The 27,315-nt window shown below is 45.0% G+C and overlaps 1 protein-coding gene across 4 annotated transcripts in view; it reads right to left on the bottom strand.

The window, feature by feature from the left end:
* SLC1A2 (solute carrier family 1 member 2) overlaps positions 1-27,315 on the bottom strand; it is a 145,318-nt gene that overhangs the window by 96,974 nt on the left and 21,029 nt on the right. For 3 of the 4 annotated variants that reach the window (XR_003791481.1, XR_003791480.1, XM_029208251.1), the window contains exon 1: positions 514-609. The exons of the other annotated variant lie outside the window; for it this stretch is intronic. Coding sequence is in view for 1 of the 3 variants with exons in the window: in XM_029208251.1 (XP_029064084.1) it covers positions 514-521 (8 nt within the window). In the remaining 2 variants the exon portion in view is untranslated. Of the gene's footprint in view, positions 1-513; positions 610-27,315 lie in introns of those variants that run through there. 4 annotated transcript variants of the gene reach the window in all.

The following is a 27,315-nucleotide window of genomic DNA, read 5'->3' on the forward strand; positions in this document are numbered from 1 at the left end:
AAGGTACAGTTTTTCCAACTCATCCCTAAACACCTTATTAATATGTTATTTAAGCAATCATCTAAAGGAGAAAACGTCTATATGAAAAAGTATGAATATCATTTATTCATTCACTGATTCATTCAAAACATACTCATTGAGAAGCAAACCATGTGCCTGGTTCATTGCTAGGCATTGGGGTGCAGGGACCCACACATTTTCTTCACCAGCCTGAGATGTTTCAGGGCCAATTGTTTTTCTGATGAACAGATTATATTTCCCAATTTGTACTCCTTCTTTCTTGAAACCTCTACATTTCTAGGGAAGACCTGGTTCACAGAAGGAAGCCCACGTTATCTCAACCACTGGGAAAAGCAAGAGTCTTTGCCAAATACCAAAATAGGCTCCAATAAGTGTTTCATAATAACCCATTGTCCCACCTTCTGCTTCTCCTCTTCCTCCAGGAATATAAGGGGATTCCTCTCTTCTCATCGCCCCGCACTGTCCACCGCCACCCCACCCAAGGCTTCTAACCTGACCATCCTCTCGTCTCCAGGAACGCACTGGCCACGTAGCGCCGGAGTGAGTTCTGTCTTCCATCTCGGTGCTGTTGTACCTCTGAGAAAAATCTGCCCGTTGCTTTAAAGTTTACCTAGCCAGAGTTCTCATGTCACAGAAGTAACAAACTGTCCTACTGACTGTTGTCACTTAGCTGAAAAGCTCAAGGTCACTAAGTGTTTGTTTGAACATTGTGTAATTATGGGAGTTAAAGACCTCATCAGGATCACCTTAGGCCTTTGATGTCCCTTTCCTCTCCATAAGCAGGAACCGTACCTGTTTCCTATCCAGGTGTTGTGACTTTCCACTCGGCGAGCCCAGAAGCTTGCTGGCAAGCCCCAGTCACTGTCACGAGACCATCCTCCCTTGGCACTTACCCTCACTCCTCTATCACTATCCTTACAGCTACTGCGATCATTAACCATTCCATCCCTGGCAGCCTCGCTCCCTGACACGTAACCTGGAGTCATCAAAGTACTGAGTCTTTACCTTCTAATTCCCAACGTAAATGAAAGTAACCCTCTCCTGTTAAGGTTCGGAGATGTTGTAGCCTTCCAATCGATCCAAAATTTTCACAAGAGCTATGCATCTGGGAAAAAAATGTATTTTATTTGGTTCCTAATCTCAGCCATGGGTAAGTCTATAGCATGCAGTGGACACCTTCTGGGCCTCCACCTGAGATTTCAGTCCTACTTCCACCACTCATGATCTGTGTAACGTTGGGCAGATTACTTAACAACTCTGAACCTCAAATACCTCATTCATAAATAATAATAATAATATAATACCTCACAAGGTTGTTGTGAAAATTAAATCAGTCAACATACATGTACATACCTAGAACATGGATAGCATGCAACACAATAGTAACTATTATTTTCATCAGTATTTATTCAATCCACAAATATTTCTCAGGTACAATAGCCATTGCCTTTATGAGCCCTTAATGTCCTTTGAACAATTTTGCTATTGAGAGCTGCCATTAGAATCCATGGCAAATCCACAGCCAACTGGATTTTCAGATCTCAGATCCCCTTGGGAGCTTGACTACATTCAAGCTCTTCTAGTTGTAGCATCTTCATCCTCTCTTGGTGCCATTTGTCACTGTAAGATCTTGATATTAGCTATTCTTCACTGCAGACTTACTATGTGCCAGGCACGTTCTACATGCTTTACATGTGTTTGGCGAATTTAAATCTTTCAACAACCCTGTGAGGTAGGCGCTACTATTATTTACATTTGTAGACCAGGAGAAGGCACAGAGAGGCTGAGTAACTTGCCCAAGGTCACACAGCAGCTCCATGGCAGAGCTGGGATCCAAACCCTCAAACTCAGACTCCTGAGCCTATGCCCAGAACCATCGCATGACCCTGACTCTCCCTGGAGGGGTTTACTGTCTCTCTAGAGAAGGGGCAGTGTGAGGCATGAATATTCGAGAAAGAATGGGAAGTGGAGGAGGCAGGGGTGGGTGTTGGTGAGGCATAGAGAGTGGGACCATCTTTTGGGTGTCGTGCAGAGAAAACAACCAGCTAATCAGTTAGTCAGGCACAGCCTGAGCCGCGTTCACATTCTGCCCCAGAATGTTCTGGGGTTGCCGCAGACCCATGGATGCCTGAGTAGGAGGCAGAGAGCAGGTTGCTGCGTGGCAGCAAGGAAGGGGTCCCAGCTGGAGCCTGGGACACAGCTAATGAGAGCAAAGCTGCTACAGATGCCTCTTTCTCTAGGTTGCCAAGGTTTTTGTCACTGGTACAACAGGGGGTCACCAGAGGGTTTCAAATATCATTTGGGGTACAGAACCAGAGGGTACCTTAAGATCCCTCCACATTGTGGAATTCTAGGATGTCAGTCCTTCTCCCCCGCCCCCGTCAACAGAACCAGCTCCATTTTCGAAATGACAAACAGAAGAACTACCACCAAGAGTACTTTCTATAAGCCAGGTGCTCTAGGCTGAATTCTTCCAGCCACCCTCTGTATGGAATTATTATTCTCTCCACCTTACTGATGAGACGTAGAGAGGGAAAGAAATCTACCCCGGAACATGAAGCCGGCAAGAATTGGAGCCACGACCTGAGCCCAAGACGGGAGAAACTCAGATCAGGTGCAGTCTAGGCACTCGATGGGCGGTGTTGTGACAGAAGGAGCGTCCACACCTTTCATTCACTGACTCTTTCTTGCTGGAGCTTCTACAATGGGTCCAGGATGCAGAACTACATATGGCAGGTCCATATGTAGTTCCATGCCCTCACTGAGGTCCATGCCCTCACTGAGCTGTATTTTCTTTCTTTCTTTTTTTTTTTTTTGAGCTGTATTTTCTGTTCCTACAAGAAGAGGCTATCAGAGATGAGAGCTTAGCAAAACACAGGGCCACAGGCAGAAGAAGGGCATCCCCCAGACGCTGGACCCTGTGCTGATCTCCATAGCTGTCACCAGGTACACAGAGGCTGGATTTAAAACCAGTTCGTGGAACAGAGTGCTGGTCCGGGAGGATCCCGCATGCCGCGGAGCACCTGGGCCCGTGCGCCACAACTGCTGAGCCTGCGCTCTAGAGCCCGCGAGCCACGGCTACTGGGCCCGCGTGCTGCAACTACTGAAGCCCGCACGCCTACAGCCCGTGCTCCACAACAGGAGAGGCCACCGCAGTGAGGGGCCCACGCACCGCAATTGAGTAGCCCCAGCTCGATGCAACTAGAGAAAGCCAGTGCACAGCAACGAGGACCTGACGCAGCCAAAAATAAATAAATAAATCAATAAATTTTATTTACAAAAAAATAGTCTCTGCTCACCCACCTTCTTATTAATAATATGTAAGTGTATTAAGGACCTTCAGCCAACAGTGAGAAAAGTTCATTTATCCAAAAGTTGCTACACTGGCTCTAATTGGTGGAAACGACTTTATAACCAAGCCCTTGATCTCTCTTCAAAAAGTTAAGGGGAAATGCTAAGTACTAAACAATCCAGCAAAGTGATTGCCTGTTCAGACAGTGTGCTGGCGTCTGAGTACCACTCACCCACCACACATACTACTCTGTGCCTTGAGCTCTTCATATGTCAAACGGAGATAATAATCACAAGAGCTACTGTACTCAAAGCTTAATACATATAGGCCCTTGTGATGGTGCCTGGAGCATAACACGCACTCAATAAAAGTTAGCTATCATTACGCAAATTCAGCATATTTCATAATACTTATGGTAATGATTAACTGTTATTTATTCCTCTCATACTGTGTGCCAGGCACAGGGCTGAGAGTTATAGACATAGCATGATTTAGTCCTCAAGGCAATCCCATAAGGTAGGTATTATACCCATTTTACGGGTAAGAAAATGGGGAGGGAGTCAGAGAAGCCCACAGCTGGTGGATGGCAGAGGAGGGCTGGAACCCAGGTCCATCTGAACTCAGAATGCTTTGTCATCACAAGGTAAAGATGATTCAACTACAGTCCTGCATACTGGCCTGAGTGTGAGAAGGCTCTGAAGTCAGCATTTCCAACATCAATTATTATAGCATTCCCAAGTCTCCACTATCATCAAAGATTATATTTAACTTCTACCTGTGGTATCGCTCATCTGGAAAACTCCTCTTCATCCTTCAAAACCTTACTCAGCTGTTTCTGGCTCTATACAGCCTTCCTTGTCCATCCCCATCCTTCAATGAATGGATGTTTTCCATTCCTGAACTATTTCTGCTTCTTTTACATATTTCTGCTTCCTTTCCATATTTCGAAGTGCTGCAACACTGAGTGACTTGCTGTTTGTCTCCCCAGTTAGGCTGTGAACTCCTCTATCCAGGCACCTATGATTTATTTTAATTCTTTGGGAATTAGCAATTTATTTCAATTCTCTGGGAAATAGCAATGCATGCATAATCCACATCAGGGGTTCTCTGCGGGGGCAATTTTGCTCCCCAGGGGACACCTGGAAATCTGGAGACATTTTTGGTTGTCACAATTGGAGGTGGGAACATGCTACTGTCATCTCATGGGTGGAAGCCAGGGATGCTGCTAAAGTGCATAGGATACAGTGCATAGGATATCCCCTCCACAACAAAGAATTATCCAGCCCCAAATGTCAATGGTGCCAAGGTCAACACACCCTCATCTACCTAGTAGTTCTCAATTAAGCATCACTGATGCTCTTGACTAAAGAGTTTACTGTACTCCGTACATCATGGCTCAGGGCCTGCTGCAAACTGTGCTTCAGACCTCAAATATTTGTTTGCACCTCTGTGGGAGGATTATATGTCTCCATTCCTGATGCCATGCTTTGCCTTTCCGCTTTGGCCAATGGGATGAGAGATGTCTCAGATGTTCTCCCTGCCTCACCCATAGCACACGCCTATCACTCTAATGCACTCCAGCTGACTTCCAACTGCCAGTGTCTGTGTATCGTTGCCTGAGGGCTTTCTCAGAAGCTAAAAGGCTACTCTGCCCCCATTCAGGTCAGAAGTGCCTGGGAATTAAATGCCCCGGCCAGGAGCAGCCCTCAACCAGGGACTGGCAGGTTCGAATGTGTAAATACACCTGCTCCCTCATTCCTGGAGAGGATAACAGGACACATGATTCCAAGCATAACAGGACATGTGATTTGCCCTGTCTCCACAGACTTCCCCATGGGTTAAACTGGAGCTGCCCACAGTGGTAGCGGGCTTGATAACCCACCCTCTCTTGGCTGCCCTTCCACTTCTCCCTTTCCCACTGGTATTTCCTGCACCTCCCAAATAAACTACTTGTGCTGGAATCCTTGTTCTGGAATCTGCCCTTAGGTACCCGAACCGACACAGATAGAAATAACACATGTCTCTTCCCAGCAGAAGCATCAAGAACCTTCACATGATTCTCTCATTGCTCTTATTCCCTCTGCTACAACAATGGCATGACCCAGCTAAGGGCTGCGTCTTCAGCCTGGGTCCCACATGGAGGAGACATGGTGGATACCTGCAGCTGGCCTGCAACCAACAGGTAAAGACACAAGAAACAAACTTCCGTGGTTGTAAGACACAGACATCTGGGAGTTGTTGTTACTGAAGCATAACCTGGTGAAACCTGACTAGTATGGGGCTTATCACTCCTAGAGGGACCTTCCTAACTGATGCTATTCTAGAAAACCTGGGCTACTTACCTCCCAAATGATGCTCGTCTAAGGGCAAAATCATACAGCAGAGCCTTGAGGTTGGAGATGATTATTTACTTTCTTCCCTTTGTGGAGTTTCCTGTAACTCATGGTTCCTCATGCAGTGCTGGGAACCGGTTAGCACCGAGGGAGGTGGACTGAACCCTGAGCCATCTGGGTTTTACCACGAACCAGTTCAGGCCTGGTGACTATTTTGGGAAAAGAGACTAAGACGAGGCATTTGGCCTAGAAACGGATGAAGGCACTAGTCACACTGCGGCTCTCTCTGCCTGGCTGACCTTGGGGGAAACCCCTTCTTCCTCTGGAGCCTCCCAGCTGTAACCTGGGGTCTGACCCTAAGAGCTGAGGTCCACCGCCAGCACTCAGCCTCCGTGGTTCGCTGAAGACCAAAACCAACCTCATTTTCTTCATCCCCTGCTTGATCCATCAGTCTTTAGAACAGGCTAAAATCAGACCCAAAATTTCAAGGGAAAGACCATCGCATGCAGTTTACCAAGAGCTCATTTCTTGTCCTTTGTTCGCAGATGGAAAGAGAGGCTGGCAGCCTCCCTTCCCGCTGCCCTTAACATTCACTTAAGTATGAACCCTGTGCAACCCGCCAGGCTGCAACCTACTCATGGTGTATCGCAGGATTTCTCATGCTTGAGTCACTCACATCGGCCTTTGCTATTTTTGCCATATCTGAATACCACCTCTACTAGTACAGACTTAATAATATTTAGCACTGATGGATTCTTTGTACTTAAATACACGTATCTTCAGAGGGAATATCACATGACTACTGTCAATGAAAACCCAGTAACACTTGTCATAAACAGAAGGTAAGCGTGAAAACAAATGTGACAACAAACATCTTTATTGAATTCTACCTGGATGTTTGCTGAAGCCTTGGCCTCCTGCTCTCCTGGTTTAAAAGGGAAGTTGAGGGCTTCCCTGGTGGCGCAGTGGTGGAGAGTCCGCCTGCCGAGGCAGGGGACACGGGTTCGTGCCCCGGTCCGGGAAGATCCCACGTGCCGCGGGGCGGCTGGGCCCGTGAGCCGTGGCCGCTGAGCCTGCGCGTCCGGAGCCTGTGCTCCGCAACGGGAGAGGCCGCAACAGTGAGAGGCCCCCAGACCGCAAAAAAAAAAAAAAAAGGGAAGTTGAAAGGTTTTAGGACAGTGATAAAGGCCTAGCAGCACCTAACCAAGGTTTTAACTTTGTCCTAATCAGAAAGATTGGAAGATATTTGAAAAGGGAGTAATTTTCTCACCACGTGATGCAATGTTTCTCAATTTGCCACCAGTGAACAACCATCTCATGTGTCCTCTAAAATCGTCTTTCATTTCATTGAGCACCTGTTTCACGCTTTGAGTAAAGCTGTATCATTGCCTTGGATCCTTACCTCATGTGGTTTCATTATTAACAGCATAGGTTTGAGTCCTGCTCTACCACTTCTTAGCTGTGCAATTCTGGCAAAGTCACTAAACCTCTCTGGGTTTCTGTTTCCTCATCTGCAAAATGGGGATAATCATAGTCCCTACTTTGTAATGTGCAGACCTTTGAAAAATGCTTGGCCCACAGTCAGGCCCACTAAATTACGCCTGTCTTTATTATCTATCCTTGTTCACTCTGTATGGTAGGTATTTTGATGCCCATTCTACAGATGAAGAAAGGAAGGCCCAGTTGAGTAATCTGTCAAGGTCACACAGCCTCGCTTTTCCCACTCTTATAAGCAACTGCCTGAAAGAGCAACCAGGATTGTCATTATATTAAGTCAGGTATTTTTACTCCTGTCCTGTTTTATTTTATTTTTCCTAACTCCGCAAGCTTGCTTGGTTGCCTCCCACCAAAATACAGAGGGCATTGTTTCCTGGACATAAGCAATAGGGAGCAGATTCAGGCCCAATTTGTGATGCGCCTGCCTTGTCTTTGACCCCCAAAGTGTGCCAACCTGTGCCGGGGTTTATCATTTCATGGAGGACAGCACGTGAGGTCAGAGATCTCATCTAAAACCACTGGAGACACATCGTTTGTGTGGAGCCCTGCTACTTGTTGTGATGGGGATGAGTGTGGACGAGGCTGTCATCCCTGTGCCTTTCTGTTTTTAATATTCCATTTATACATTTCTCACCTGATTTTACTCCGACTCTACTTCAGATCACCACCTGCAGAGAGCACTGTAAAATGACAGAGAAGCACAAGTTCGGAAAAGAGAGAGAGCGCACGACACATGTCACTCGCCTTCCCTCCCCATACCCTGGTCTTAAAGCACCAACATCAAGTCCTGCTCTGGAGTTGACAGTGTGAAGGCAGCAGAAATAACACATCCCGGAGTGGAGTTTTCTTCCCCACCACCTTCCCAGAGACTAGGGGCTCTGAAGACTAAAGTAATACCCAGGGGATGGGTCTTTTGTCATGGAACTCAAGGCATTGGTGAGGGTGGAGTGAGTCAGACACTCTTTTAGCTTAAAAATTATTAGTTATATTTCAGCATCCCCTGTGTTGTAGATGCTCCATCCAAGAATCTGTTTACAAGGCTCCAGGTTCCATATCAGCAGCCTTGCACCTCCCTGCCTCTCCCAAACTGAAGTAAAACAAATGTGCAGAGAATGAATGGAAACCCAGGCTGGAGGCTGGAAATAAAGACACGGGGCCTTGGGGATAAAGGAGGTACATGGTCTGTGGGACTGTGGGAAAGGGGACCCGGGGTGTTCTTGACCCACCACAGGGCCACACCCAGAGTGCACCCCAAAAGCCCCTGGCTGAGGTTGGGAGTCCCAGGACAAGTGGAACCGTCCAGAAAAAGCCACTCTGCATCCCCAGTGCCTGCTGGATTCTGTCTGCTTTGGATTTGATCACTTGATTCGGAAGCAAAGGACAGTCTGGACATTCTCAGGGAGCCCCCCAAGGGACTTGGCCGGCCAGCAGCTGAAGGACACTTAGTGCTGTGGCTACGGACACCCCAGGTTGCCCATGGGCATTCATGGGAAGCAGGAGGGGGGAAGTTCTGGATGGAAACTTATGTTCTTTCATTTATGAAAATGGCTTTGTGGATACTTGTCAAAGCACTGTCCCTAACTCTAGATCCCTCACACCCACCAGAGAATGATACAGCCATATCTAAGGGCCTGAAAGGGGCTTGGCATTTCCATATCAGGATTTGACACATTTATTCTGAATTTTCATGGACTGCCTTCTATGCCACCCACTGCAGGCCGAACAGGGCTAGACCCCACTGTCTGACAACTGATCATCATAGATGTTGGCGGGGTGTACATGGTGAGGCAGGGGGCTGGGTAGGATGGTATGGTAGTAACTCAAATACATAACTAATGCTAACGAAAATCAGAATATGATAAGTATCCAGAGCTAGAAAAGTAAGAAACTGTTCACATAGGAATAAAGTAATGAGCTCATCTGGTTGTGGAAATCAAGGATCTCTAGGGGAAATGATGGGGGAGGGGTGACAGTAGAACATTCCACTATCCCTTCCTACTTCCCTTTGGTGGTGGTCCACCTGTACTCCAGGCAGAGCTAAGCCTCCTCAAGGAAGTAGCCAAGACTGTCCTCAGATAACTGCATGAGTTACCTGAGCTTTCAAGTGAACAAGGATGATGCTGGCCTGGCGGTAACTATGCCCCACCAGCCACGAGAGAAGCAGCCTGGAGTCCCCGCATCCAGCAGCCCGACAGACAGGATTATAAATTGGAAGAGAAGCGCAAAGAACAGAGGGGCTGTTAGAAGGTACCCCTGCTCTTTAGTGGGGGGCAGCGGGACTCTTCCACGTGGAGCGGTAAGTGAAGAGAAGGGCTAAGCAGGGGCATGGGGACCAAGCAGGGTGAGGTGAGATCTCTTTCCATTCCGTGTGAGCGGCTGTCTCACTTGAGTCTGACGGCAGAGGGGAGAAACTACGGGCAGTAAGAGGCCTCAGTGCTGAGTGTTCTTTCCCGGCATTTTGGTGGCCAGTTAGAGATTCCATAACCTCCTAGACCAAGAACAGAATGCGCTGTCTGTGCTGAGTTGTGAAGGGGAAGAAGAGATGGCCAGAGTGGGTGGAAGATGTGAACTTTTGCCCTCCCTATCTGACAGCCTGTGAGGGCTCAGAGAACCAGAAAGGGGGGGCAGCCCCTCTCCCATCAGCAGGGTGAGTGTTGAGTTCTTTCCTTACCAGGTGATGGAATGGGTTGACTCACCCGTATTGACTCTCACCCTGCACCTTTAAGCCTGGTGGCCACCCTGAGTGAGAAGGACCTTGCCTCCTGCATCCGGAGCAAGTCCCCTCCCGCAGCCCATCAGGGACACTTCCAGTATGGCTCCCATCCCCTTGCTTCCCATCATTCCATTCACCCCCTGTCTACGGCTTCCCCTTACCACCTGGATATGGCACCAACTCCTCCAGAGCCACATTCACTCCCTTCGTGCTGACCTGGAGAAACATCTACCATGGTCCGGCTGGGCCCTCAGGACCTCATCCCTCAATCACAGTGGATTTTTCTCTTCCCCTCGCCGGCCCTTGCATGTGACTTTGGTGGCCAATGGCTACTGAGTTACAGTCTACATCTGCGGAGCAAAGTAAAGCTGACTGCTCCCTGAAAAGCTGGTTTTGAACCTGTGGCCTCATTTTCCTTGGTACCAGCAGATGAGGGAATATGCCAACAATGCCTCAAAACCTTTGCCAAGGCAGACTGTGATCTCATTTACCACCTCTAGGAGGAGGCAACACCTGCAGTGAGGCTCAAGGCAACACCTTTGTACTTTTAATTCTTTATCAAACAGTCAGAAGTGCCACTGGCTGAATTAATGTGCTGGAGTTCTTGCTTATCAGCAGATACTCAAGCAACCGTCACCTAGGAGACAGAAATGCAGAGTCTCAGGCCCCGCCCAGCCCTGAGGAATGAGAAACTGAATTTCTAACGGAATCCCCAGGTGATCCTTAAACCCTCTGAGGTTTAAGAAGCATCTCTCTACCTGATCTGGAAACTCATTTGACTAGGCTGCGGGTCTAAAATTTGTTTAATTTGAAAAAAAACAAAAACGGAACACAGTAAGAGCAGCCTGAGAGCCATGAAACCACCAATCCTCATGGGAAGTTTAGGAAGGAGACCGGGGGTCTGGCCCACAATCCGACTCCCCCTTCAGCCCTTGGTGCTTTTGCCACCGTCGGCAGCTCCCCAAGGTGTGGGCACAGTGTAGGCAGGGAGAAGGGCGAGCAAAGAAGCGACTTGGCGAGAAGGCAGGGAGGGAATGGAGAGGGCAAGAGAAGGAAGCGTGCCTGGGAAGAGTAATGATGAGGCTACCCTCCCCCTGCCCCTCCCCCCATCACCCCTCCAGGCAGCCACGCCATGCTCCCTGCCGTCTTGTCTCTTAGGATTGGATGCTTCTTTCATTCATGTTCAGCCGGACTTAGAATCTCATCATTTCATACAGAGCCTCCAGCAGCAGCTCATACCACCCAGCTGATGGCTTTGCTCGGTTACTATTCTCCGTGGTTTCATCCTATATGTTAGCCTCATCTCCCCTGCTTCCGTGGTTCTGGAGCCCAGGCCTGGAGCCCACATTAAAACCCTCTGAGCTAGACTATTAACTTTTCTACTTCTTGGAGTATCTCCCAAGTGCACACTCCATACAACTTGAGATATTTATTCTCAAATCCTCAGGTACTTATTGCAAACTTATTCTCAATAACCAGGAAGGACCTAGCCCAGGACCAGCCACAAATACGAGTAAGATGTACGTGGCCTCGAGAAATTCCCGCTAATAAAAATAATTAGGATCAACACCTTCTGAGCTTCCTTAAAATTACTTTGTGAGGTAGATACCCTTAGTAGCTCCATTTTACAGATGAAGAAACTGAGGCATGGAGAATTGCAGTAACCTGCCCGAGCTCATTTGTCACGTGGCAGTTGGGATGCAAACCCAGGCACTCCGGCTGGAGCATCTGGACTCTGCCCACTACACCTCCCTGCTTTACAGCACGGTCAGAGATTCAGGTCTGTGTACAACCCAGGGGGCAGACTTTCAGAAGCACCGGGATTCGCCAAAGTAGGGCCTGAGCCGGATCTAGGGCATGGAGAAGGCCTCCTCTCAGACACGGTCTCTGGAACGCAGCCTGAGGCAACAAGAGGGGCCTCCAGTCACTGGATGAGGAAAAGGGCTTCCTGGGACCAGGGAACAAAATGCTGGCTGGCTCCTGCCCCCTGTCCCTTCTACAGCTGTCCTTCTGCACTCCCCTCTCCTTGAATACCTTCTTTCAGACCTCGAGGATGATGGCCAAGTGCTGCTGTTTCCATAACAGGGTAGAGTCCCTTCATGAGATGGGCAAACCCAGCAGGGACACCAGTCACAAGGACCTGCCTCAGTCTGTGCCACACGACAGGTCCCAGGGGCTGAGCCTGGGGACAGGAAGCAACTGGTCCAGGGTAGGCATGAAGCCAGCTGTGGGTGAGGGGAAGAAGGCAGAAACAGGGCCAGAGAAGCAGAACCAAACATTGGAGGTGCAGGTGAAACTAAATGGAAAAGGAGCAAAGACACTAAAAACTGAGTAGATCAGAAACAGATAGAGGACTGCAGGCTGGGCTGTATCAAGGTGAAGGGCTGTATCAAGGTGAAGGGCTGTATCAAGGTGAAGGGCTGTGGGTGAGCCCATCTGCTGGTAGAGGGGAGGTTGTGGGACTAATACAGCATGGCCTGGGGGTACACTGGTCTGGGAACTGGGCAAGGTAGGGGATGCAACAAGTACATTCTAAGAGCTGAGCACCGCCAGGAGGCCCTGGAGACTGAACCTCTATATGGTCCCGGCAGCCAAGGTTCAATCCTCCCATTGAAATGGATTTTCTCCATGGGACCTGAGGCCCATGTCTAAAACCCCAGGGCTTTGCTGCAAAGTCATCACTCTGGCCAGAACCACACCTGAATTTGCAGACCTGAGAAGTGACACCAGGATATCACTAGGCCTGAACTTCTGTGGGGTGGGGCTGCAGACGGCAGCAATGGTAGCAGCTAAGACACACTGAGTGATGGCTACATGCAAGGGACTGTTCTTTGTTTTTTTTGCAGCACACGGGCCTTTCACTGTTGTGGCCTCTCCCGTTGCGGAGCACAGGCTCCGGACACGCAGGCTCAGCGGCCATGGCTCACGGGCCCAGCCGCTCCGCGGCATGTGGGATCTTCCCGGACCGGGGCATGAACCCGTGTCCCCTGCATCGGCAGGTGGACTCTCAACCACTGCGCCACCAGGGAGGCCCGCAAGGGACTGTTTGATGCACCTTGTATTTTAACTCAATCTTCACCATAATCCGAAGAAGTCATTTCTATCCCCATTTTGTAGTTGAAGACACTAGGCACAGAGAGGTCAAGTAACATTCATAAGGTCACACAGTAGGTAAGTCATAGAGCCAGGAACAAAACCCAGTCTCTCTGTCTCCAGAGTCCATACTCTTAACCTCTAGGCTCTCTAATACCCACACCAGGCTAGCCTCAGAAGCAACTAGATTTATTAGGTCTTGAAACATTCATTTGCAACTGGTTTCTCGGCCTGGGTAGTCAAGTGTATATAGAGCAGCCAACTAAAAAATTAGAAATGGAGAAATTATTAGATACTTCCAACTTGAGTGGCATTCTACAAAATAACTGATCAGTCCTCTTCAAAAGTGTCAGAGTCATAAAAGACAAGGAAACTGTCACAGACGGGAAGAGACAGGGCAGTTAAATGCAACGTGGGATCCTGGATCGGATTCCAGAACAGGAAGAGGACCTTCTTGGAAAACCTGGGGAAATCCAAAAGAGTTCTAATAGCATTGGAGCAAGGTTGACTTCTTAGTTTTAATCAATATTCTGTGGTTATGTAAAATGTTACCATTACAGGAAGCTGAGTGAGGGGCATACGGGAACTCTCCATATTATTTTTACAGTTCTTCTTTAAGTCTGAAATTATCTAAAACTTTTCTAGAATCTGTTGTTGACAAAAGGATCAAAACCACTGACATTCTCGGTTTATAAACTAATGTGTTTACCTTTGTAATTGTAATCAAGCTACATTGTTTCCTCCTATGTATGTGAATAAGTAGTTATCTTGATTTGACATTAAATCTGTTAAAAACTGTAAACAACAATAAAAAGGAAAGTTGGCAATGATTAGGTTTAGAAACCTGTATCTTCTTCAGAAAAACCCATCACTACAGGTTTAAATGTATAGAAATACTGAATCACAATGTTGTATACCAGGAACTAACGTAGTGCTGTAGGTCAATTATACTTCAACAAACAAACAAACAAACAAACCATCTCACAGAAAAAGAGACCAGGTTTGCGTTTAACACAGGTGGGGATTGGGGGAGGGGGAACTGGATGAAGGCAGTCAAAAGGCACAAACTTCCAGTTATAAGATACATAAGTACTGGGGATGTGATGTACGACATGATGACTATAATAACGCTGCTCTACACTGTATATGAAAGTTGTTAAGAAAGTCAATCCTAAGAGCTCTCATCCCCAGGAAAAAATTTTTTTCTATTTCTTTTATTTTGTATCCATAGGAGATGATGGATGTTCACTAAATTTATTGTGATAATCATTTCATGAGGTACGTCATTCAACTCATTATGCTGGACACCTTAAACTTATACAGTGTTGCATGTCAATTATAGCTCAGTAAAACTGGAAGAGAAAAAGGAACAGATCACTTACACGTGCTTCAAGACGTGACAGTCTCATCTTTCCCTCTCAGATTCCCACTCTCAGTGTTGCTATTCAACAAATCTACTCAATACCCACAGGTAGATGGCCGCTGCCCAGGAAAGGCCTGGATCCCTTGGAGGCTGAAGGACCACTTCGTAGGCACGGGTTTGACACACACAAGGAGGAATGGGCAAGCCAGAGAGAACCAAGTCTTCATGAGGGTCAAGGTGGCTGGCAGCCGGCAGCCAGAGGGGTAAAGGAAAAACAGATGCACGGCTCCCTGAAACTATGTACAGGGCACTGAGGTAAAACTCTGCCTGCATTAGCTCATTTTATCCTCTCTACAGCCCTCGGGGGAAGGAACCATTGTTATTATTCCCAATTCACTCATCAGGAAATTGAGGATCAGCGAGGTTAAACAGCTTCTCAAGGTCACACAGCAAGTCAAGAGCAGAGTTGGGATATAGCATGAAAACCATGTTATCATGAGAGACTGTAGGCTTCCCTTTCTTTGTCGACTTTCTTATTTCAGCCAAAATTGGACTGGCTCTCTCTATCAAATCATCCTCTGGTTTGTCCTCAACTCAGAGAGTGAGATGCAAAGTGAGCCAGATGAATATCACAGAACACACGCTATGTACCAGCTGCTCCACATCCATCATTCCATTTGATCATCACCAAAGAGGAGTGATTATCAACTCCATATTCAAATGAAGTAACTGGGGCTCAGAAAAGTTACCAGACAGCTGAGTGGCCACACCAGAATTTTTTTTTTTTTTTTTTTTTTTGCGGTACGCGGGCCTCTCACTGCTGTGGTGTCTCCCCTTGAGGAGCACAGGCTCCGGACGCACAGGCTCAGCGGCCACAGTTCACGGGCCCAGCCGCTCCGCGGCATGTGGGATCTTCCCGGACCGGGGCACGAACCTGTGTCCCTTGCATCGGCAGGCGGACTCCCAACAACTGCACCACCAGGGAAGCCCCACACCAGAATTTTTTAAGCCCGGATCTTCCTGATGGCCAAAGCCCATGCTCTCTCCATTCATTCTATTCCCAAGGCAGAGTCACAAGGTGAAAAAAATAATAAAGTAGCTAAGAATAAATGAACCTCCTCTCAAGCCCCTGAAAAGTAACCCTAAAAGATATGCCTGAATAGGCATATTCATGCCGATTTTGCCATTATCCTTGATTTTGCCTGTCACATTGATCAAATCCAGATTATTCAGACCCTGAACAATTAGAGTAGTTTTTGTTTGTCTATTTTGCTTTGTTTGTTTTGCTTGTTTTCTTTTGTTTGGGGCCTACATCTCTTATTTTAGACACCTCCATGACTTAAGCTATCTAGAAAATTGCAAATACCCCTCTCCTGCATTCCAATGTGAGTTTCTTTAAGAAAAACCATTTCACAAAATAGGCAATTCTAAAGGAAAACACTTGCACATGGCAAATGGGACCAGCCTTACACCTGGAAGTTCCTTAAGCAGTTTCAGCCAGAATAAAGCCACACCGAACCAGACAAGCTCTCCTAAACGCAGGCCCAGCCCTTTGGTTTCAAACTTGGAAACAGGATCAGCAATACCACTGTCTCCTACCTCACAAGTGCATTCGCAGTGTAGGACTCCACGTTTCAAAAGGAAAAGCAATACATGAATTTAGGAAAGGACCGAATCCCCAGATTCTAAAACACAGGCACAGTGGAAGTGGCCCGATGCCTTTGTACTGTAGCACTTTGGGTACCGATTATTCTGAAACGTTGTCTGGGTGATGAAACACAGGACACTCAGGGGACCCTACCTCCTGGGAAGACAATAGCCTTAGAGCAGCTCGTGGCTACATATTATACATCTTTCCACAGAGGAAGAGCTAGAAAAGAACATTAACGACTAATCTGAAGCAGTTTAAAATTGTCATAAACCTGAACTGATTTGCCAAAATCTTCATTTCTGAAAACACTCACCCTTTCCGTTCACATCAGCAATTTGTGTCTTTATGAGCAACTCTAAAAGTCCACTGCTCTTCTTATTCAAACTTATAACACGTGGCTCTCTTCAGTTAAACTCTATTAAAAGTCAAATCTGTATGGATACAGTTAAAAGTTGGCAATTACTTGGCCATCTTGGAAAGGGTGTATAGGCATCCTGGCTAATTTTAGCTCTGAAAGGAGAAGGAGAAGATCGAGGGATAAACCTGAAACCCCACTGTTTGTGGATTAAATGCATTAAAACTTGTGACACATAGAACAGTGTCTGGCATAAAGGAAGTGCTTTAGAAATGTTAGCTCTTATTCCTGCTATGATCATCATTACTAACATTGTTATTGGGCTGCACAGATTCACAAAACTACCAGAAACCTTCAGCACATTTAGGCAATTCAATTTAAATAAGCAATGCAGATTTTTTAAAGAAGGGACATGCAATCCTGAATGAGCAAACTCCCACCCACAAAGAGCAAAGCACCCCTGCCTCTGACACGTGCCTTGGGAGAGACCACCTAGCAATTCAGGAGCTTAGAAGCCTTTACTTGAGGCTTGAGAAGATGCCAAGGACTTTCCACGAGAACCAGTCCAGAGAGAGACATTTGATCGCATTTCCCAATGAGAAGCATATGTCCAGGGTACATATGCTTCCTCCGCTCACACATGGGTGGAAACAATGCTAAGTACATTCTGTCCCAAGAATTGACTCATGCTTACCCTACAAGGCTGAACTTTTTAATTTAAATCCCAGCATCCTGCCATAAACCAGCCAACTGAAAGGCCGCTCTGAGAACAACTTCTGGGCAATCTATTAATCGCGTGGCAATTCCCAACAGCTAAAACAAAGGTTCAATGTAGTCCAGACATCCGTATAGTAAAAACCTGTGTTTTTTTCTCCTTTCCATGATCATCATTCGTGACATCTATTAGATTCCATTTAGGCACCAACAGCAAAAGACATCACTTGAATGCTTCCACTGGGTTCAGGTTCATTACCTTAAAGAGGATGTCTGATTCTTCCAGGAAATCTATAAAAGGTCAGATCTGTAATGACTCACATATTTTCATAACCCACCTGATTTTATCATTTAATCCCTTGGTCGGGTTTCAAAAAACCCCAATACTCACTGATTTGATCAGACAAACGATGCTAGGCAGCTTCCCAAACCATGTGATGCCAATACTCTTAGGTCCTCAATCCCACAAAATGGGACACCTCCTTGAAACAAGAAAACCTCAATTCCCTGGATGGATCAACTCCACCTAAGAATTTCACAGAAAGGGGATGGGTTTTTGCTTTGCCTTTGGAAAATAACCCAGGTTGTGGCCCAGGTCGTTTGTGGGTACTAACCTTCTCCGAATATGGTCCTCGGGTCTCTTCATGGACACATACGTGAGAGTTATTCTAGGTGACCTCTGCTTAAAGAGTTTTATGTTAAATGCCAGCTAATCTTTGCTGTTCCCTGGACTGATCTGATCTCTTGACACATCTTAGTTCAGGTCTACAGCGAGCTGCAAAATGACAGCATGAACTAGTTTGGTGTTTCTCTTTCCCTTTCTTCCAGTCAATTCTGTCCCGTCAATAACCCCTTTTTCTTCCTCTGCATAAGCAGCAGTATACGTGAGCCAAAACTGAAGATAAAGAATGAAGAACAGAGCTGAGGGAGCCAATGGCTGCCTTTCCAGTGACAGCACTAAGGCATTTAGGGAGCCGGGATGCAGTGGCGCCTGCGCACGCCTCGGCCCCACTGTTTGTTTTGAGTGCCGCTGGGTATTTTTAGAATCTGTAGGGAGAAGTTAAGCTGCACAGGGTGGCTGTTATGCCACTAATGACACCCTGAGCTTAAAGAAGCAGGATGCACGCAGCGCCTGCCAAAGTTTCAGGTGAAAGGAAGCCACAGCTGACTTAGAAATCACACATAAGTGGAACTAGAGGTGGAAAAGGGAGAAAAAATTCTTCGTAAATTAAGTATTGCAGAGCTCAGGTGTACGCCACATAATCATGAGATTTTTAGGAGTTTGTAGTAGCCAGACATATTTCTTTTTCTTCCTTCCTTCTTCCCCTTTTCTTTTTTTTTTTTTTTTCCTTTTTTCCTTTCTTTTGCTCTTCCACCCCTTTCCATCTGCTCCTAGAAGTGAAGCCAGTGATCCAGACCTGGCCAATCAGACAACCTTTCCTGCAATGGTCAGACCAGGAACAGGTGTGACTGATAGTCTAGCTAATGAGACTGTTCCCTGGGACTTTTCCTGGAAGCATCAGGAAAGAGGCACTTTTTATTGCTGAGATCATCAATGGTGAGGATGCTATAAGCCCTGAGCTGCCAGAAGCCATCACTGCCTGAAATGAGCCAAGCCAGGAATGCCCAGCCAAGAGATGGGAGGGACCAGGATGACGCTCATGGTGCCTGTACCCTTGGCCCTGCTCTGTCTGCAGCCCACTGACTCCTTAGACATCCCGGTGACCTGAAAAATAAAGCTCCCCCTTTTCTCCCTTTGAGTTGGGGTTCTACCAAGAACACCCAAAAGAAGCTTAATGCAGGGTGATCTCTAAATGTAGATTTCTAAAAACACCAGAGGAATGTTGAAGTACAAGCCATAAGCCTATCCACTTATGCCCACCTGGCTTTCTAAGATACAAGCCCTGTCAACAAAGGCCTCCTAACTGCCCTCATTTGTCCCAGAAAGCAGATGGGAAATTCCAAGCTGATTCTACTTTGTACTTCCAGAAAAAAAAAAAGTGTAACGTTCATTTCCCACAGATATCACATGGCATCCTTTCATTTGTTGTCATTCCCAGAAAAGCAAACTTCCCTGATGGTTTCATGCCCCCACAACTGTGTGTGAGTGCTGACCTCCGATCACACAGTCCTCTCCACTGAGTGATGCTGCTGGTAATGAAAATAATGATAATGAACTTGCAGTGGTCTAGTGCCCTGCACAAAGCAACCAGCCAACAGCCGTTAGACTTTTACTTACATGATCTGGTTAAATCCCCAGGACAACACTTTGAAACAGATACTGTCACACACCCATTTTACAGATGTAGATACTGAGGCTCAGAAAGATGGAGCAACTTGTGTGAGGTCACACAGCAAGTAAGACGTGGAGTTAGGCTTCCAACTCAACCCCATGTACCTGCAAAGCCTGTGGTCGCCCACTATGTGTTGAACCACCCACTGCTTGATGGACATTTACTTGCTATTTATTTCACACTGTGTTTTCCCTCCTGGCCTGTCAGACTCTCTACATTTTCACTCCTACAAAGTTCCCGTTAAATTTGTGTGGTGTCTTCCTGACCCTCTTGTGTTTGATTCTCCATCATTCCATTGTGATTCTTCAAAAGGGGTGAAGAGGGGCAACCAACCAGTTACATCTTGGTTTAGCTAACCTTTGGTAGAATCATGAATCCAGTTCTCAGGAAGAAAATTCTCTATATTTCCAAGAGAACAAATCCTAAGTTTTAAATTCTTTTCCTAAAAAAAAAAAGATGATTTAAATCATGCTTCAGACATTTATGATATTACTATTTCTCAGCTCTCCAGGAGTAAAAAGAACTTAAATTGTTCTTTGAAACATGATGCTGACATCTGATTCTGCTTTCCCCACCTAAACACCACAAAAGTTAAAAGCTGACAACCACCTAAGGAAATTATCAAACATATATGAAAAAAATGTATATACAATGATGTGCATGACCATGTGGTTTATGACAGTGAAATGTAAGTTGTAACCTAAATGTCCAACAATAAGGGATTAGTTAAGTGAACCGTACAGTATAAGTGTGATTTGAAAACACGTACACCGATTAAGTCATTGAAGTTACGTTGAGGAAGAATACACTGGGGAAAAAACAAACCTGTCATAATCCTCAACGAAAAATGCAGACTTTAAAACGTTTATTTTTGCAAAAATAACAAACACACAGGTTTAAAGGACATAAATTAAAATGGTTAACAGTAGTGGGATTGTGGGTGATTTTTTTTTTTTTTTTTTGGTTGGTTGTTTTTTTGTCTTGTGCCTTGTTGGTTGAAAGTTTTTTGTTTGTTTTGCTTTGATCAACATTATCTTTCTAATGGTTATTACTTGATAAATGGTTGTTTATAACGGTTATTAAGAAAAAGGCTACAAGGATTAGGGAGATGAAGATGTTAGTGAGGTTATCAGAGAAAAGGAAAGTATAAGCAGAATATGGGTGGGAGCCCAGACTCAAGTCAACTGCTTGAGTTTGGATTCTGGTTCTGTTACTCACTTGCTTTGTAACTCAGCAAGTTACCCACCCTCGCTGCATCTCCATTTCCCCACCTAGAAAACAGGGATGAGAATAATAGTACTGACCTCATGGAGTTGTTCTGAAGGTCACATGAGCTAACACACATGAAGCATTTAAAACAATGCCTGGCATAGAGCGTGTTCTGTACAAGTTGTTGCCGTCATTACGGTGTAAACCACTCAAGAGCGAGCCCCTTATCTTATCCATCTTTATATTTCCAGCATGTATCTCAGGGCCTCATGCACAGTGGGTGTCTGATCAATGTCTGTTGAATGGTGCCCAGTTGGATTCCAGGGGGCAATGCTAGTGTTTTGAGGTGTGGCCACCATGATACCACCTCACTCATGACATGCATTGCATAAATCTCCCTCCAGACCCTGTCTTTGGGGCTTCTTAGTACTGAAGGGTCAGCAGTTGTTCTAGTGGCCAGTTTGGAGGGCTGACTGTTCAGGGAACAAAAGGGACAGTTGAGAAACGGTATGGCCACAACCCAATAAAGTTTATCAGTGGCCTGCCATCTTCCTCCATTGTCCTGGTGTGGACTTTTTTGGTTGCTTGAAAGAGAAATGCACTCACAGAAAACAAGAGAAGACTGTGATAGTGTGAGGCATGGGTATGTCATGGAATCCAAGAACAAGAAACAAAATAATAATAGAAGCTGCCTTGCCAAATGCAATTTGGACCAGTCATTGGGTGATTGGTTAGCTAGAGCTGAGAATGACTTTTTGAAATATCATAATACTAGAAATATTTTAACGGAAAGTGTATAAAAACATTGCCAAACTCTGGATGACCTCAGATCCCACGTGGAATATGGATGATGACTATTCTCATCCATATGGCTTGATCCTAGTGCGCCTGAATTCTGAACTCATCCTTAGAATCCCATGAGTTTTAGAGAAGTACAGATAAATGAAGATGACCTCTTCCCGGTCAAACAAGGAAGACCAGCCCCGAGGCCATCTGCACAGCATGTGACCATAATTCAAAATGACAAGCGCATGGAGGATCTAAGAATCCTAAATGAGTCTCAGACAGCTCCAGCCTTAAACCCTATGGATTAGAGAACATCAATTCGTCACTGAAGCTTACTCACTTGCTGAGTTACCTATCCATACTTGCACTATGGCATATTCACCAGTGTTCCAACTTTCAAATCTTCAGAAGATTCACCAACTTCAGGGAAGAAAAATACCACCTCAGGCGTTAGGCCATTTATCTGCTTACGCTATTGGACAATTACACAAATAACTGAGAACCTGAACCGTAGAATTTGGAGGATGTAGAAGGATTTTAGAAACCCAGTCATCAACCTCATATTTTACATATGAAAAAAAGAATAAAGGTTAGAGAGGTCAAGGTGATTGCCAAGGCCAGGAAGCCCACAGTCAGTGCAGTATGGTTTTCCTACCCTTCTGTGTACCCAACAGGTAACCATCTGCCTAAATATGGCACAACTCATAGAGAGGCACTTGGTAAATTTCCCAGAAATTTGTTGTGTATACAAGGAAAAACTAAAGAAGTATGATTATAAAAATTTACCCACAGGCTGAATGATTGATAAGATCATACTCTATGTGGTGGGCCTCAGAGTGAGCTAATGAGAGCAAAATAGAAATATTCAAAAATAAAAGCTCACTCCTAAATGTAACTTATAAAGACCAGTAAATCTCCCAGGTGAAACCATCCCTGCCCTCTTTATGCATTAGAAAAATGGACAGCTTTTTCAATACACAGAAGAGGAATAACAGATGTTGAAAGCCAATGACATGACGAGCACATCACAGATTGCTTCTCATTTCATCCTCATCACAACCTTACAAGGAAAATATTATCTCCCTTTTTTCAGATGAGCAAACTGAGGCTCCGATAGGTTAGGCAATTTCTCCAAGGTCACAGAGCTAGTCTGTTTGGTTCTAAAGCTTCCAGGTTTTGCAGTGCTATGTCTCTCACTCTTGCCAGGCAGAAAATCCTCAGAGGGGCACGACTGGCAATAAAATGGTCTTTTGGGAATTCCTTAAAGGTACACTGTTTGGGGCCCCTAAGTTATCTCAGAGCACCAATTCCACAAGGAACCAGGCCAGCCCATCTGCTTTCCTGATTTCATCTGTCCCCAGGGTGTGCTCCTTCAAAGACACAGAGTTTAGTTTCATTTCTCTCTGGTCCCCTGGATTCTCCTTAGCATCTTCTAACTAAACTCATGTAATAATTATTTTTATCTTGACCCTACAGGAATTTGTCTCATCAGAATTAGAATTTAGGCAGAGGAGGCAGAAAGCTACAAGCAAAACCATTAGAAACTATTATCTCTGGGCCTTAACCATGTTCCTTGCTATGTTTCTTCCACACCACCAGGTCTTTCTCTTCAATGGAATACTCAAAATCTTAGGCCCATCTTGCTTTCTCTCATCTCTCACTCTTTTACTGTGTCAGTGAAGGAACATGTCTTTTAAAATGTATATATTTTCTAGATACTTTCAGACACTGACACCCTCAGACACCATTGCAGTGAAATTCAGAGATGTTAGTATAAACCAAAACTCAATACTGAAGAAAAGCCATCAAGATGTTATGACTTGGATGGCAGGTTCAAGCATTTTCTTCTGAAAGAAAGGGAAAGAAAAGCAATACTTATTTTTTTTAATGATAATAAAATCAGCTTTAAAAGGTTTTATTTTGAACATCCTAACAGATTTCAGGAGATCTGACAATGTCAGAGAAATACTGATGTATGACCTGGAGATCAACCATTTTAAGAACAACAGCTAGCATACCAAAGGATTGCTGTGTGCCAGGAACTTCCTTCTACATTTTCTATGCATTTATCCTCACAACCACCCCTAAAAGATTTGCTCAAACCTTTGGTTAAACCTTACATGTGTGGAAACTGAGGCTCAGAAAAGTTAAGTAAGTTGCCTTAAAATTACCTTGTCTGGGAAGCTTATCCATGGCTAACATGCAGTGCTTCTTAATTTAAAATAAAAATGAGGACAGCCATTTATATCTCAATAAGTTGCAAACATATACTTTCTGACTTTCTCGTCTTCCAGCGGCCTCCCCCATTCTCTCATGGACTTGGTATAAGAATTTGTTCCTGGTCAACCAATCGCCGTAGATGGCCATCTTAATTTGTGGGAAGGATTTTCTGAGCAGAACGGGTCAACTCTTTCTGGGAATGAAAGAAAGTGCTAGTTTAAGCATCCTGCTTCTAGAAAAGTGACTCAGAGAGGCACTCAGCCTTTTAAGCAACCTGAAATGCCAGGAAAATAGACTCCGGCCATGCAAATGGCTGGCTCATCTGGGTCTTCCTCCGTGGGTGGGCTGAGAAGGCAAGACCATGCCCCACTTTCCCAGCACTGCAACCGCTCTCTCGCTATTAGAGCCACATAACCTTCCCCTCAGAATGACTCTCTGGACAGGGCTCTTTAATAATTCACTCTGGATAACTGACAGGAGAGGGTTTGGGTGTCATGGCAACAACATAAAGCCCTTTTTTTTTTTTAAGTATCTAAAACATGAGGCCATTTCTTCTCGAATGTTGCATTCCTGACGGAAACTGTATATGTGTGAGAATGAGATGGGAACGGGTGGAGGAAAGATATCTTAAAAATGCAGTCTGTAAGTCATTAAATATCAGGACATTAAAATAAACTAAACAAAAGCATTTCTTGGCTCTACACTGCACCCTTCTGGAAGGAAGAGGAAGTGAAAAAAATCATTTTCTATACTCAACTTGGCTCTATTATTATGAAAACATATTCATATGGAAAATTCATATATAAAAGTATTTTCCCACACTCAAACATTTTTATCTTAACATATATTTCCACAACTTATCTTTACCACAAAGTTATGAGGCCAAAATTATTATCCCCATTTTACAGACGAGGAAGCTGAGTCTTAGAGACCACAGCTAAGCCTCACAGCCTAGAAGCCATGCGGGCAGGATTTGTACCCAAGTCAGCCTGAATCCAAAGTCTGTGTTGTTTCTACACACCAATCCTGTGGGAAAGGAAGAAAACTGAATCCAACTGAGAGTGGGATAAACCCAGAATTTCTTTCAGGAAAATGGACCTTAAATAATTTTAACTATACACATTATTTAAAATATCTTGCATCACATAGCTAAAGAGAAGAGGGGAAAATGAGTTTTATCAATTTCCTATTTTCTTCTTTTATGGAATTACGAGCCAGACACAACAACATGCTCTTTTCCACTACCCTCTGAAAAATATTAGACATATTTTTATAGAAAGATAAAAGCTGAGCTGTTTGAGAGCAGAGCCTGAACCTACTTCACCTTCATTTGGGGGTGCTCAGAAAAATGTGTGAATCAATGCAAGAATCAAGGAGAGACGGAAATACTTTAAAGCAACATCCCTTAAACTTTCGTTTCATAAATTCCAAAGTTCCAAGCAAAAATGACTCATGACACTTAAATCACCAGGTGAGCTGGCCCAGGCTCCCATCCGCCGTCCACGTGCACAGGTAGAGCTCCAGCACGTGAGGCAGGAGCTGTCCCCAAGCTGGGCACATGGAGCGTCTCGTTCTCACCCAAAATCACGGCTCACGCTTGGGATCTTAATTACGCATTTCAGCTCTCCGGGCTTCAGTTTACTATCTGTAAAATGAGGATTCTGTGAAACTAAGTATAGCGATAGTAAAGGTTAAAGTTGAGAACCTTGATTTGTGTTTTTGAAATGGTCAGCCTAACACTTAGTAACTGGTTTGACTCGTTTTACACCAGTCATGTGGTCAACAGTTGGCTTTGGTACAGCACAGGCACGGCCTAAGTGAGGAGGAAGCTAAACACCTCAGCCTGAGTTTAAAAACAAAAACAAATAAACTTGACTTTAGCTTGTAAAAGAGTGAATTTCAAGCATGTTTGACAACAGTCCACAGGAAGAAATACACCTGCTGTTTTTCATCGCGACAGCACATACATACATCCATCACACACACATGCACACACACGTAAGCATGCACATATATACACACACATGCACATATATACACACATGTGCAAGTACGCACACGCATGCACACACACAGGCAAGCATACACAAAACCGCAGGAAACAACCTATACTCTTTCTATATGCAATGTACTCTGATAGATTCTATTCTCCTCTAGCTCATTTTCTTAATTTGACTTTTTTCTAACAAATGGATTTCTTGACTCACTAAACGGTGGGGACGTGCAGTTTGAGAAGCACTCTCCAAAGCTGTGCTGTCCAGTTTCATGCTGGAGCACTTGAAACAGGACTAGTAGGAAATGAGAGGGGCCGCCAAGTTTGAAATACCCTGCAGACGTTGAAAAATATTACCAAACATTAAAGGAAAATACCTCACTAATGATCTTGCTTTGATTGCACGTGGAAGCAATAATAGTTTGGATATTTTGAAGCAAATAAAATATTTTACTAAAACTAATTTCACCTGTTTCTCTTTACTTTTTTCCTGTGGCCACAAGAAAATTTGATATTACAGAGGAGACTCACATTAAGCGGGGTCAGTGGCCACTGTCCATGGTCAGATCCACCCCGCTATTTGTTTTGGTAGAGAAACCCTTATTGGAACACATCCTCACTGCTTCATTCACGTACTGTTGAGGAGTTGCGACACAGACTGTGTATGACCTGCAAAGCCTAAAATATTTACCACCTGGCCCTTTGCAGAGAAAGTTTGCTGACCCCTAACAGAGTGCAGGTGCTTATTATCAGCCAGTTAATGTGTGCGAATATATATATATATATATGTACCTATATATGTTATTTGACTTGATACTGAGGACAATCCTGCAAGAGGAGTTTCATTACCACACTTTCTAAATGAAGCTCCAAGCAATTAAGTAACTGGTCCAAGATGACCCAGCTGGGCAGCAAATAACAGAGCTGGGATTTGAACCCACGCCAGTCTGACAACAAGGCCTGGGCTATCATTTCTACCTTGTATGCACCCTCCCCTCCCTCAAACAATCCCTTCCTAGCTAGATGTAGCACTAAATTCTACCTTTGTGGCTGGAGAACTGGCCCATGGGAATGTCAACCAGTCCAGAGGGAAACGGGGACAGGTTTGGGGGAAGAAGGCCTCTCCTCAGGGAATTTAAGGGTGGTAAATACTTGTTTAGTTCTAGGGAAAGTGAGCTGCCTGCTACGCACCTTGCAAATAAATACTGCTCAGATGCTGCTCTAAGAGTGACCGAACTGCCATCATTTTAAGCCTCTCTTCACTTCAATTAGGGCTTTTCATTAGGTGCCTGGTTGTTTATTTTCAACCCTAATACTTTAGGGCTTCACACCTCAGATGTGATGGTCCCAGACAGTTAAACAAAGTCACTTTGGAACAAAAATAGTGTGGGAAAGACTGAAGAAGTTCACTGGGGCTATTATTAAGTGAAAAAGCAAATAACAAAATAGTTTTCAGAGTGATATCCTATTTTGGTGAATAAATAAAAATCAGTTGTAACTGTCGTGTGTGTGTGTGTGTGTGTGTGTTGAAGACTATTCTCACAGGGTGTGTGGAATTCTTTTTGCTGGTATGTACTTTTAAATATTTGTTACAATGAAAGTGTATTGCTTGCAAATTTTTAAATTTTCCTGGTTGAAGAAGCCATGCACATTTTCTGTGTGTGTGTTTTTAGAGCACTGCCATCCTTCCACTGATTTCCACATAGGAAGACACAGAGGATAATCACTGAGTACAAAGGACTGGAATCTTCAGGGCTCAGTCAGGAAACCCGGGGAGGGCC

This window comes from Monodon monoceros, unplaced genomic scaffold (genome assembly GCF_005190385.1).
Source record: "Monodon monoceros isolate NGI ecotype Baffin Bay Population unplaced genomic scaffold, NGI_Narwhal_1 Super_Scaffold_7, whole genome shotgun sequence".
NCBI classification, from domain to species: Eukaryota; Metazoa; Chordata; class Mammalia; order Artiodactyla; family Monodontidae; genus Monodon; species Monodon monoceros.